The sequence below is a fragment of the Pteropus vampyrus genome, unplaced genomic scaffold, assembly GCF_000151845.1.
Source record: "Pteropus vampyrus isolate Shadow unplaced genomic scaffold, Pvam_2.0 Scaffold166, whole genome shotgun sequence".
NCBI lineage: Eukaryota > Metazoa > Chordata > Mammalia > Chiroptera > Pteropodidae > Pteropus > Pteropus vampyrus.
The window spans coordinates 377,259-391,239 of record NW_011888947.1 but is presented as its reverse complement, the minus strand read 5'-3'; the positions used below and the strand labels follow the sequence as shown (position 1 = coordinate 391,239).

The 13,981-nt window shown below is 42.6% G+C and overlaps 2 protein-coding genes across 3 annotated transcripts in view; both read right to left on the bottom strand.

Moving 5' to 3' along the window:
* The window catches only part of KLHDC4 (kelch domain containing 4), a 46,252-nt gene that overhangs the window by 19,289 nt on the left and 12,982 nt on the right, over positions 1-13,981 (bottom strand). For both annotated transcript variants that reach the window (XM_023536654.1, XM_023536655.1), the window contains one exon: positions 12,524-12,660. In XM_023536654.1, the coding sequence (XP_023392422.1) occupies positions 12,524-12,660 (137 nt within the window). The remainder of the gene's footprint in view (positions 1-12,523; positions 12,661-13,981) is intronic.
* Positions 4,841-12,277, bottom strand: LOC111745811 (superoxide dismutase [Cu-Zn]-like). Its single transcript, XM_023536656.1, has one exon. It carries the CDS (start codon positions 5,311-5,313, stop codon positions 4,918-4,920), a length of 396 nt encoding a protein of 131 aa, XP_023392424.1. The 5' UTR covers positions 5,314-12,277; the 3' UTR covers positions 4,841-4,917.

The following is a 13,981-nucleotide window of genomic DNA, read 5'->3' as shown; positions in this document are numbered from 1 at the left end:
TGGTGCTGGACAGACTGGACATTCATATGCAAAAGAATGAACCTAGACACAGACCATACAGTCATCACACAAATTTACTCAAAATGGATCACAGAATGTAAAATGTAAAACAATTGATAAGCTGGATTGATTTTATTAAAATTTAAGTCTTCCGCTCTGCAAAAAGATAATTCTGCTCTGCAAGCGAATTAGAAGAGAAGCCGCAGCATAGGAGAAAATATTTGCAGAAGACATTTGATAAAGGACTATTATCCAAATTATGCAAACAACTCTTAAAACTCAATAAGAAGAAAACAACCTGATGATAAAAGAGCTGCCATGGTCATCTAGGCACACTCCCTAGATTCTTCCTACCTAGGACTCAACCCCCTGACCCCCATACCTCTGGTTCTCCCACTTACAGAATCCCACTGTCAAGTCCAGCACACCCCTACCCAAAGACCTCAACAACCACAGGCTGCAAAGGATTGTTACAGCCTGAACCACAGTTACAGAACACATCATTATATACAACTTCCCCCCAAACCAGAACTGTGCCCTAGACAAAACATCTGCCTGCAGAATTTCACAGTAAGAAGGAAGTTTGAGTTGCCCAATCCAAACAGCCCCCCTTCAGCAGATTTCAGATGAACAGTTTATCACACATTTCTGAGGCCCCCTAGGATCTTCCCTTATTCTAATCCAGACTGAATTTTTTCTTCTCACCCTTTTGCAAATGCTTGATCATACAGTCTCTCTCCTCTAATGTCCCCAGTTTATTAATGTTCCTTTTAACGTGTTAACTGAACTTTAGGCACTGGCTCCTGGGTGGCCTCATCATGTGTCGATGCCTAACAAGATTACAGTTCCTAAATCCTTCTCTTTTACACCTTTATTTATATGCAATCTACAAGGAAAATTTATCCCATCTCAACACTTATTGCTAGATTTGGTCCATAAGGATAATTTTAGATGCTCAATTTGTCAACCAACTTATTTTCTCTCACACAAATTTAGTAAGCATATTTTCTTATCCAAATTCATGATAAAAATACCAACTGGACAAGGCTCAGGAGAGTCTGAGTATGCCATGACATCACCACCTGCAGGTCACTAGGCAATGACCTCAACTGGCACTCTGCGTGGTAGAAGCAGGGTTCTCCCCAGAGCTGGCCCCACTCACAGGCTGAAGCAGACAGCACAAATTTCCATCCATTCTGTGCTGGATGGAAACGGCATCCAGCCGAGGAGATGGGCCGCACAGTACAACTGCACACTAGAGAAGCTGATGAGAAGGAAAACACAAGTGCGTGGCAAGACACAAACTCCCCTTTTGAGAAATGTTCTAATACTTTAGAAGTGCATCTGGGGAATTGGTTTTCATCTAACAACTAAACTAGTACAGTCACTTCAAAATTGAAAAGTTATGCAGGAGAGTTGGAATGGTACCAATGTTAGTCCAATGACCTACGGAAGCAGCATCAGCAAGCTGTCACCTTTAAGTGGTTCCCTGTGCTGAAATGCACCAGGTTAAGGGCCTCCTGTTGGCTTTCTGCCCACTAATCCAATGTGGTTTTGTCCTCCAGTGAGCCAGCCACGAAGGAATCAATTTACTTTTTGTGGCAGCAAATACCACTGTTTTGTAACCAAAAAGGGAAAAAGTTCCTATAAAAAGACTCCACATACCCCTTTAGAAAACTATAGCCACCCAAAAAAAACCTGTTTATATTTAAATCTCGAAAAGGCACTTTTCAACTGCCGTCACTCCTAAATATGGAGTCATAAAAAATTACCATGCCATACTCAGCCAGACCTATACACAGCACAAAAATACATGTGTCATGTTGTGGGAGTGAGTACTTTCCGTGCGCCTGAGTTATGTGCAGAATGGCATTCCAACAGAGCAAGCTGCCACTCAGTGCCACCCAGGCCCCTTCTAACGGGCCACTGTGGTGACATTTACAGAAAATGCACAAACATCAAATAACTCCCCAGACTTAGGGCACAAACAGTGTTAAGCACTCAGTATGCAAATGTTTCTCTGAAGTTTCAAAGTTTACACCTTACAAAATTATATGCCATAGTACCATGCCATAACAGGCGGCACTGAGACATCTACTGAACAAAAGATCGATTCCTCTTGTAATCCCTAAGAGTCAAGGTCACACCGGCCAATCCAACAGGGAACTGCGTCTAGTGGTTCATCCTCAGATCAGAAAACGCCTCTCCTCCATGAATGGTTACAGCTCGGCCCAAGCAGCAACCATGTGCAAGAGTATCTCCCATTTCAATCCAGTGTGCCTTTGGCATTTGGCCTCACTTTTCCAAGTATTAAATCAATCAAACAAATTTGGAGCTTAGTAAGTATAATTTATCACATCGTATGGAAGAACTAGTAGCAGTCTCTAAAATTCAGGCAGTCTATCAAACCTATCAGACTGTGACCTTGTTTTATTTTTAAGTATTACTATTAATAAGAAAACTACCATTTGTGGAATGTTTATTCTATGCTATGCTCTGTGCATTTATTCCTCACAACGACATGGTGCAGATATCTTTAATCCCATTTTACAGATGAGAAAATCAAGACTTAGAAATCAAAAAACATACAAAGCTAATAGATGACAGTGCCGGAATTGAAAAAGAGGCTCTCTGGTCCCAGAACCCACACTTTCAACCACCAATTAAGACACTAAACTATACCAAATCAAGTCAGAGGTCTCTCGCTACAGAAGTCTATGGGCCAAAAAACTGACCACTTATCCAACTAGCAGTCTTCAATTTCACACATCCTTTGCTGTACCCCTTGATTTTCCTACAAATCAGTCACATTCTCTCTATGTGCTGGTCCTCCCTCCTTGTGCACAAGCATATCAAGGCAGTCGTCAATCAGCAGTGAAGGAGCAGGGGGTCCACACAAGCTTCTGCTCCCACTTCTAGGGGTTCCTGGCTCCATTAGCGGTTGCTACATGGCTGTTAATAAAACCTGCCTCACTGTGAAGTCCAGAGAGCCTCAGACCATGAGCCCAACCACTTCGCTGTAGAAACCACAGAACAGAGCACATGTGTTTCCACTTCCATACACACGTTTCACACCCCAAGATTCACATACTTTACAATTATGGGGCATGGTCTGATTTCACCTAACTTGTTATTGCCCTTCTCAACAGGATTATAAAAATAACTCTGAATCATTTTGCTAAGATTCTTTTCTAGGATGTCAACCTTTCTCAGACACAGCTTTAAGATACATACACTAAGTGGGTTTAACTGAAGACCAAACACTGGCTCCTTCTCTAAAGCAAGAGAAAACTGTTTGCATGCAAGTGTGCATGCACATACACTCTTATACATTTATGTATATTACTTTTCATTCAACCAATATTTATTGATCACCTACTAAGTGCTTCGATACATAAAAAACATATTAGTTATACACAAATTTTCATAGTGGCATTACTCTCAAGAGCAGAAACGTGTACACAACCCAAATGCCCATCAGTTAATGAATGAATAAACAAAATGTGGTACACCCAAACAGTGGAATACTATTCGGCCATAAAAAAGGATTGAATTCTGACACATGCTACAGAATGGATGAACCTTAAAAACGTTACACTAAGTGTAAGCCAGTCATGAAAGAACAGGTATTGTAGGATTCCAGTTATGTGAAATATCTACAATAAGCAAATTTAAGAGATAAAAAGCATATTAGAGATAACCAAGGACTAGGGGGAAGGAGGAATGTGGGATGAGTGGCACTGGGAATGGAGTCTTTTGGGAGTGATGGAAACACTCTAAATTTAATTAGCAGTGATGGTTGTACAACTCTGAATATGCTAAAAACCATGAAATTATACATTTCGAAAGGGTGATTTTTGTGCTATGTGAACAACGTCTGAAAATAGCTGAGTTCTATAAGTAGCCTGGCCTCCCTCTGTTTGTGGTTTGCAAGTCACAGATGACTAGCTAGGATGGCACCAGTTTTAAAAATAAATGGAGAGAGGGGTGCCAAAATCTTTCTTCCCTTGCCCAACTACAACTCCTCCAGGAGGTAAGGGAAGAAAGTGGAGTTCACCTATAGAAATGCCGGCTTTTAAGTGTGACAAGCTGGCCTAACCAAACCCTTGACTGGTAATCTGAATTGGAAGAGCAGACCTGGCTGGAGAAGGGGATAAAAGCACCTGAGCACTCACTACGCAGGCAGCTCCTCTCCCACAACTCCTGGCTCTGCTCACTATCACAGAGACGTCCCACCAGAGCGAGAAGCACCAGTGGGAGACTGGGGATGTGGGGAGGCGAGAGAAGTCCCACCAGAGGGAGACTGGGGGTGTGGGGAGGAGAGAAGGAACCAGGGCATGATCCCTTTGCCACCTCACCTCAGCACTTTCTCAGAAACCTCAGCATCTCCTCCAGCTCCAGATACCACCACCCCCGCAGCCTAGCAGTGGGATATGGCTTCTCATTGTCCCCACTGGTTTGGCTTTCTCTACCACAGGTGTGACCAATCTCCATGTCCTCCTGATTAGACCCTCACTGATACACCAACCTTTGTCAAAGGAAAGATCTTTGCAAACACCAGATGCTAACTGTAACGGGCTGAATGTCTTGTGCCCTCCCCACCCCCAAAATTCATATACTAAAGCCCTAGCCCTCCTTGTGATGGCATTTGGAGGTGGGACCTTCGGGGGTGGTTAAGTTCAGATAAGGTCATGAGGGTGGGGCCCCCATGATGGAATTAGTGCCTTTATTTATTTTTTTTAAGGTTAACAGTGTTTTAAGGTTACAGTGTTTAATGTTTATGAAGTTAAATTTCTCCAACTAGCAAGATAATAGATGAATTACTAGGATTCAGGCTTCGTCCTAGGGAATGTTTATTGGGCATTCCCAATTACACAAGCCAAATGACTTCCAGCATTTCCCGTCTTTTTACTTTCATCATTTCCACCTTTGCCCAAAGTCATCTGGTTCTTCATGGACCACCATTGTGTGTCCAATGATGGAATGGTCTCCTGAGAGTACAATCAAAGAATCTTCAACAGATACATTAGCCACGCCATCTTTGCCAGCAGCCACACTGCCCAGGTTTCCAACATGCCTCTCTTGATTCTTTGGCCCATGATGTGTTTTGGATAGAGGATTAAAGTGAGGACCTGAACTGGTACAGCCTTGTATATTATCTCCAAACAGAAGAACGTGGAATCCATGCTCGTCTTCAGTCAATCCTGTGATGGATCCCAAGACCACGACTGACCCATTTCCCTTCTGCTCAGAATAGATGGTACTCTGCCTGAGGCCATCGTCCTTCAGCACAAACACAGCCCTAGTAGCCATGACTCGCAGGGGCACACTCCAGTCTCAGCTCTGAAAGCAGCAGAAGACGCTGCAGGAGACACCAAGGAGATCATTGCCTTCATAACAAGAAGAGAGAACTCTCTCCATGAGCAAGGAAAAGCCATGTGAGGGCACAGCAAGAAGACAGCTGTCTATGAAGCAGAAAAGGGGCCCTCGCCAGACACTGAATCCGCTGGCACCTTAATCTTGAAACTTCTAGCCTCCAAGACTGGGAGAAATCAATTTCAATGTCTGTTGTTTAAGCCCCCCAGTCTACGGTATTGTCAGAGCAGTCTGAGCAGGCTAAAACACTAGCCTTTCTAGAGTTTCACTATTTCGAGGTTGCTTTTGGTGATAATCACAGATATACTTTCAATTATCATCCGCTCATTTGTTTAAATAGGAGGAAAAAGGTAATTCTTTCAATCTATTTCCTCTCCCTAGCCCGTCTGCAGGTCCTCCACTGTGAAACATGGTAAAAGCTTCTGTACTGTGAGTGACAGAGTAAGTAGGCAGATGCTGTCTTTGGTGTTTAACTCCCCTCAAACTCACATAGGTGCACACATTTAAAACACACCCACCCGCTTTTCTTCTTTATCCTCTAGAGGAAATGTAGTCAGGGAAGAGGAGAGTGTATATTTTATAAAAATAAAAAGTTAGTATATAGAATCTCTGTTGCCGAATCATTTTTTTTTTCAAAAATCAGGGCATTTTGCAGGCACCTCCCACTGAAGAGAGACTGAAGGTATCTCAAACTATCTTTTAAAGCTAGTCATATACATCCAACATAAAATAAGGAAGCCAACAATAACTCTTCATTTAAGCTTTGGTCTTCTTGATGTTAGTAACCCTATGATTTTTCCTCTCATTTTCAAACTGTTATGATGTCAAGTAAATGCTGCCAGGCTGAAGAATGTGCATAAATGAAGACAATAAAAGATTACCAAGTGTCTATTTGTTGTCAAATGTGCTACAGAAACACCACCAAAATGGCAAAAACAAAATAAACTGAAAATGTCAAGCACTGGCCTGGCTCATAGTTCTGAAAATCAGCAGCACCAGTGTGGAAAACAGCTTGCCAGGGCATGCTACAAGTGAACGCGGGTCACCCTACAACCTCATTCTACTCTTAGACATACACTTAATGGAAACGCATATACATGTTCACCACAAGATGCATAAAAGAATACTGACAGCAGCACCATTTGTAATAACCGGAAACTGGTAACTTTCCAATGCCCACTACCAGTTAAACCAGTGGCAAATTTCTATAATGGAATGTTATATAGCACCAAAATGAACAAACTATTACCATATGCAACATAGATGAATCTCACAAATAATGTTCTGTGAAAAAAGCCAGACACGAGAGTATATTCTGTAAGAGTCCATTTACATGATGTTCAAGCCTAGTAAACCTAATCTGTACTTAGGGGTGGGCACACGGGGCTTCTGCGAGGCTAACAGTGCTGATTCCTAGACCAGAGCACACAGGTACGTTTACTTTGTAAAATTCATCAAGCTGCATACGACTGTGTGCTTTTCTTTACATATTTTACTTTATTAAAGTTTACTTTATTAAAACTTTTTTAAAAAGCACTTTTACAAAAACCAAACTGGCATTTGGTCCCTTTGGGGCTATCAGCAGCATCTGGAGAGGCCGTCCTCTGAGTAGGCGGTGGATGCAGAGGTTCTCCGGCCTACAGGGTGCTGCCTGGGTGCTGGGTGCTGATGGCTGCATTTGGTCCCCGTTACACCCACACACAGGCACTGTGACAGCACTCGGGGTAGTGGCAGGACCTGCTGAGGTCACTCAGCTTCCACTGGCAGGAAAAGGCACAAGGAGGACGGGACTCGGAGCCTGCGCTCTTGTCTCCACACTCAGCGTCCAGTGCAGCACTGCTGCTAAACACGGGAACTCTAAGGCACCGCTTGTTCAAGGAGCCATTCAGTGACCTGTCTGTGAGCTCGTACAACCTGACCTCAGAACAGCTCTTACTTAACTACTCCAGGGCAGGCCCTGCTTTTCTTGCTGTTGTTTCTTCAGACAAGCGCATGCAAGGATGGGCTGGACACACTTGCTACATCAGAAAACTAACTCGAATCAGAACATCAGAAGTGAAAAAATACATATCATATAAATCAAAAGTCGCCAGCTAGCAGGAAGGAATACATCCTGCCTTCCCATGAGAAAAACCTGTTTAAAAGCCAAGAAAGGGACTCAATACAGATGCTTCGTTGGGCTTTACTAATATGTAACCTTTCTCACTCTTGGTCTCTCAACTGTAAAACTGTCCTCACAGGAGTGAAAAATATTTATTAAAAAATGAATGCAGAAGGCCAGGCCAAATCCTGCTAACAAAATAAATTCAGTTCCTTGTAAACTCCTCCTGTACTTTTCAAGTGATACGAGCTCCATATCATGGGGATTCTCTCAGTCTCAGCAGATCCGCCTAGAAACAGAAAATCAGTCATTTTGGCTGAATCTCCTTACCTTTTCTTTCAGATCAATAAGGAAAAATTACAAAGAATAAACTGCCAGTGGTAGTCTTCTTTCAATAGCAGCCATTACGTCAGTGTGCTAATAACCAAGTCCAATTACAAGCAGCAGCAGCTCTAAGTAAAAATTCCACATGCTGTAACCTAGCCCACGATATCAATAGACTGACTTTAATAATTAGTCTACCTGCACTTTTCCACAGTTATATTGGGCCTCGTCAATAAAGCCTGCACAGCCCTGCTGAATAACAGGTGGGTGATGCTTTCATTCTGCAATAATCAGTAAAACTACAAAAGTTAATACCTACATGATTTGAATTGTTAAGGATCTAAGAGGCATTTTACATGCGTTTCCTTACTTCTGAAAGGGCAACAGACATTTTCAGATCAGTGAACAATGCTCAAAATCAGCATGAGACCCACCAGTAACCAAGGCCTCCAGCTGTGGTGCAGGGCCTCCTGGACCAGGGTCGCTGATGGGGCTGGGAGGGGTTAATGTAAATTGCAGATTCCTGAGTCCCATCTAAAACGTGCTATGAATCAGTCTTGATATTTGGATGAAGGCAAGAATGTGCATTTTAAAAGCTCTTGGTGCAGGAAGGTCCAGAATCACTAACAGAGTAATAGAGAATGTATTCTCTGTGCGCTAAGCCATCTCTCCAGGCAGATGAGTCTCCTAGCCACTCCTGCTGGGAAATCTTGACTGTTTTAATAAAAGTGTTCATTCCGAGTGCAGATAAGGCCAGAAAAACTGCTTATTCCATGGGGCAGTTGGCCTGAAGTCTAGTACCTGCTACACTGTGAAGTGGCCACTGAATGAGTAAGCCCAGCACCCAAACAAGAATGCTGTGCCCTGGAGGAGTGCCGGGAAATAGGCCCCCACACACGAAGTGTGTGGTTGCCGAGACAAGGGAGAACAGGGCACGAAGTGAAAGGCTTTAGGAACACATGCACCCTTTTACTTTGCAAGTCTACTTTTAGGCTATTTTGAACTTTTCTAAAGGAGTAAGAAAAATGAACCTAACAAAATGAAAATAAGTACAATGTTCCTGATTGGGAAAAGTGAGGATGAGAAAAATGTCCATTCTCCTAAATGCAATCTATAAATGAAAGCAATCTGATCAAAATCTCATTGGAATATTTAAAAATAGAACTTGAAAAACTGATTCTGAAGCTCATAAAAAAAATAAGTGCATGACAAAGAAATTTTTTAAGTAAATGGGAAAAACCCTCCAGCTATCAAAACATACAATAAAGCCATAATGACTAAAATAGAGTGATACTTAAAATAAGCACAAACAAAAGATCGATGAATCAGAAGAAAACCCGAAAATAATCAGACTTTTCTCTGTGTGTGTGTGTGTGTGTGTGTGTGTGTGTGTGTGTGAGAGAGAGAGAGAGAGAGAGAGAGAGAGAGAGGGAGGGAGGGAGGGAGAGTTTGCACATGTGCATGCGTGTACGCATGGAAGCACTGGCTTCTCTGGCCCACTTTGCAAGTACACATGCATGTACATACACAGTCTTTTTTTCTCAGGCATGTGCTGTTCCGCATCATATCTTTGTATAAATTTTTGTACAAGCTTTTCGATACGAAATGAGAGCAAGTATTTCTTTAAGGTATATTCCTAAAAGTGAACTGGGGTCAAAGGGTATGCACATTTAAAATTATGATAGAATGACAGAGGTTGCCAACATTCTGACCAGCACAAGTCCCTGTTTTCCCAACCCTCACCAACAATGAATAGGACTCCATTTTTTCGTGTTTATTTGTGACTGCCTCTTTATGTCCTTTGCTCGGTTTTCTGTCAAGCCGCTCATTGCTTATTTCCTTACAGGTTATTTTGAACACAAGCTCACTACACTGTTGGTACTTTCTCCCCGCCTGTCACTATTCTCAACTTTCCTGTGGCATCATTTCCCATACAAAAACTGTAATATTTTATATAGTCATATCTGTCCATCTCGTGTGTCTCCTGGTTCACTAACTGACAGGAAGTCCTGCCCGAGATATGCATTTCCTGTGCACGGCAGGTTGTAGATAACTAACTCCAAGAGAAGGTGCTATGCCAGATGTGCATTCTCCTTGATTATCTTAAAGACAACACCTGGGGCAGGGTGGGAGGAAGGGCTGTGGTGTGGGGGTGGTCAAGGCACCAAGCATTTTAGGAAGGCTGGAGCTCAGAGCCCAAGATGAACAAGGGTGGGAGACAACAAAGACAGAGAAATGGACATCTGTCATCAAATAATACCTCATGCATACTATTTATGATTTTTTGCATCCCATCATGGGCTTTAAAAACTGAACAAGCCTCAAACATAAATCATCCCATAACCATAAATATGTGAAACAGCAGTAAGTAAACTTTGCTGAGCAGCAGAAACAAAAGAATTAAGCTGGTCATTTAAAATCTCCTGACAAAATAAAAGGCAGAACTAGGAACAGACCATGCATTTCCCAACTTCCAGATCTGTAATCAACAGAATCTACCTTTCTAGTTGGACAAACACTCCCACGTGGACCTCAGAGACCATGGATTCTGGGGAAATGCAGCCATCACACCCCGGCCACTGATGGGAACAGCTCAAAGCAATATTCTGCCGGTCTCTCAGCTCATCTCATCCAAAAAGGACCAGAGACAACTGGTTCTTTTTTGAAAAATGGTGATTTAGACAAAAAATAAAGCACATAATGTTTTCCCTGTCCTAGACGTCTACCTAGACTAAAATTAAGGGGTTAAGAATGGCAACTGAATTTTATCTTTGTAGTTTCAAATTAGTTTTTAATAGGTTCTACACTATACCTTTAAAAAAGTTCTCACAGTTTAATTACAATAAGCACTCAAGTAATGAGAGACATGTTTATCATGGACAATTTCTGATTTAGGACAGATGCCTCAAATGCTAGCGTAAACATAATTGAGCTGACAGCACCGGAAGGCAGCTGGAGTCGCACGCTGAGGCAAGGGCAGTTGTCTTTGGCTGGCTGAGGGGACAGTGGCCACAGAAAACTGTTCTAAGGGCATTACCCGAGTGACCATGCATCAATAATGCCTGCCTGCCTCCTCGGAACAAACACTCAACACATGTTACAGAAACAGAAAAATATAAAGGCCAAGAAAAAACATGCATGTCGAAAAAAGCTTAGAATGTCATGGTAGGAGCACCCCACAGAAGTGCCATTGTCAACACCAGGCCTCGTTGAGTAGCTATTAGATTGTACATATTCTTTAACGAGGAACTTCACTGTCCCTCACTCAAATGATGGACTATGCAGCCAAGGCTGATAAAAATGCTATGACAATATCAAGAATCAATTCACTAACAATGAACAAACAAGCAAATAAATAAAACTGAGCTCTGAAAAAAATAATTGACACAAAGCAAGACAACACAGATTGCATGCTCTGGGCCTAAATACTCTTTAAATTAAGGAGAAAAATGACTACATTTCAACATGTATATAATGACATCAATTTTAATATGAAAATAATTTCTTGACTGCTGTGCCTAAGATAACGAAGCTGTCCCAAAGCAAGTGAGAGGAAGGGAACTGAAGCCAGTTATCAGTAATGCAGGCCGAGGCTCGTTCTGCTTCTCATTTCATCCAGATTGTTAGAGTCCTTCTCCAGCAGGTCAGCCAGGCGTGGGGACTCTATTTACACTTTCCACCTGCACAGTGAACTCTTTACATCGTTAGTTCCACTCCAGGCCTGAAGCCCATCAAATCAGGCCTCCACAGTCTGGCACAGTTCTCCTAAGAGGTCATCATCAAACAACCGAGCACATCCTCCAGGGAAGGAGGCTCCTCTCCGATGAAGGTCCCAGGACCTAAAGACACTTTGTGCCACTACTGAATTCCACAATGCAGCTGCCTGCTCCACGGAGGCTGAGAAACTCTGGTTTGCTGTCTTAACAGTGGAGAGAAGGCACCCTGCAATATGGAGCACACAGCCTGGCAATCAGGCATGCGCACCCCAGAAGAATGAAGCCAACTAACTCTATTTTCAATCTGTCACACTCCTAGGTTTCTTCTCGTAAATAATTTATAAGCAGACATACCGTCTGTCTCTTCCACACAGAGTTAGGAGTGCAGCACTGACCTTTGACACGGCAGTGAAGTGCAGTGGTAAATGTGACAACCACATACCAGTATCACTGACATGCAGAAATCAGGCTCCAAAGATGGGTGAGCCTGGTTTATTGAAGAGCAATATAAAGGCTTTCCCCGTCCTTCCTCTTAACAGCTCCACTGTTTCTATGTCAACTAGACCTAGAAAGAGCACTCCCTTTTAGTAGTAAATACCATAGTTCCATTCCAGCAAGCTAAAACTCAGAGCTGTTTCTAAGGAAATACAGATGGCTCACAAAGAGAACTACATTACAATGTGATCAATGTAGATGCAGATAAGGGAAGAATGAGAATATAAGCCCGGATTCAGCACTGCTCCTAGCAATTCTGGTAACACCTTCAACAAAGCCAGGCATCAAGGCAGCTGTGGCCAGGCCAGGCTCTTCTGTAAAGGGTACAGAGAAAACATGAGCTCTTCCTTTACTGCAGTTACCAGGCACGCTGGTTTCTCGGGACTCTGCAATCTGTGCTCCTTGGAGCCCTGGAATTCTGTGAGATCTCATCCCGTCACTGTGAACTCGGAATGCTGGTACGGGACAAGAGCTGGGCCCAGGAGGTTAGGTTCACCACCCAGCGCCTTACCTGACTTGCTCCCAGGTCTTGGTGGCCAAATGCAGGACCCAGAGATCCTTGTAGTGGTAAAACTGCTCTCCGTTGGGAGAAGCAAACTCTCCCCCGAAGATCCACAGCTGCCCGCCGCATTGAGGCACCACTACAGCCTATGAAAAGAAAGGTTGACAGGTCAGAGCACAGCCAAACAGCTCTCAGCTGCCTCCACAAGTGGAGACCAAGGTCTGCACTGTCCACCAGAGCATGGCACGTGATAGTCTCGGCCAGCACCCACACTCCTGCCTTTAAGGGGAAAACTCCTGAAAAATCCCTCATTGACGAATTCTCCTAAGCCAAAACCTAATAAAATTACTTTCATGCATTCCTAAGTTGTAAAGTGAACATCTACTTATACTTAAGACGAATCTGTATTTCATTAAAATGGACAAAATTGCCAAAAGTTAAAAATAGTCATAACACAAATTGATAGAGTATTTTTATTAAATATCTAAAATAAAGCTTTTTACCTGCCCTCATTAGTCCCTTTCCTAGCTATTAAGCACTGTACATGTAAAACCGCACACATAAATAAAACGTGTGTAATATGTAATGTTTACATAACATTATTAACATTTATTTTTAAAAGATTTAAACGTAACAGGAAGCAGTGAAGACAATGCCTTTTGGGCCACACGCACGAGAAGCTCTAGCACAATAGAGGCCAGAGTGGCACAAAAGCCATGCCGACCTGGCACCGTGCCAATCGGACTTTCCAGACTCACATGTGCATATTTCAAATTATTACTAGGCTTAGCAGAATATCAAAACACTCACAGAACAAATGGTCCATGGGCACATCTCATGAACCAATGTGACTAAAGTAGGGAAATGGCTGAGAATAGGTACTCTAGGGCTCACATCCCACGAGAATTACACTTCACATTCCCAAGGTTACTCACTAATTCAACAAAATTGAAGCAAGAACACCAAACATCCCAGACCCTACATTAGTATCAGAAATATAAGGATAAAAACACACAACTCTGCCCAAGCCATTTTGGTGTTCCTACAGTGACCACATAGTTGAGGTTTCCATCACCCCACTGAAAGCTCCATCTCTATGAGGCGAGGGTAACATTCCAGACTCCAGGCTGGGGATTGCCATGAGAGATCCTTCGTAAAGAAGAAAAGCAGGTCAAAGCATATGATTTAAAACGCCTTTCCAGAAGAGGAAAATACTACGTAAGGGAACGTCTTTCAGGTAGTCAAGATAAGAGTGGATCTTATTTCACATAAAATAACTTCCATAGCTATAAATACAAGAAACACAGATTTGGGGAATTTTAAAGGCAATTCATACACTATCTAGTCTAGAGCTTTTGAACTTATTTGTTGGCTTTTTTTTTTTTAAACTGAAGTAAAGACTAAATGGTAACACACATAAAAATGGACTCTTCTCCTAGAACTCTAGGTCAGCCTTCTTTTTAACCA

Excerpts from the sequence above, each read along its gene's own strand:
- LOC111745811 (XM_023536656.1), bottom strand. The coding sequence starts at position 5,313 with ATGGCTACTAGGGCTGTGTTTGTGCTGAAGGACGATGGCCTCAGGCAG.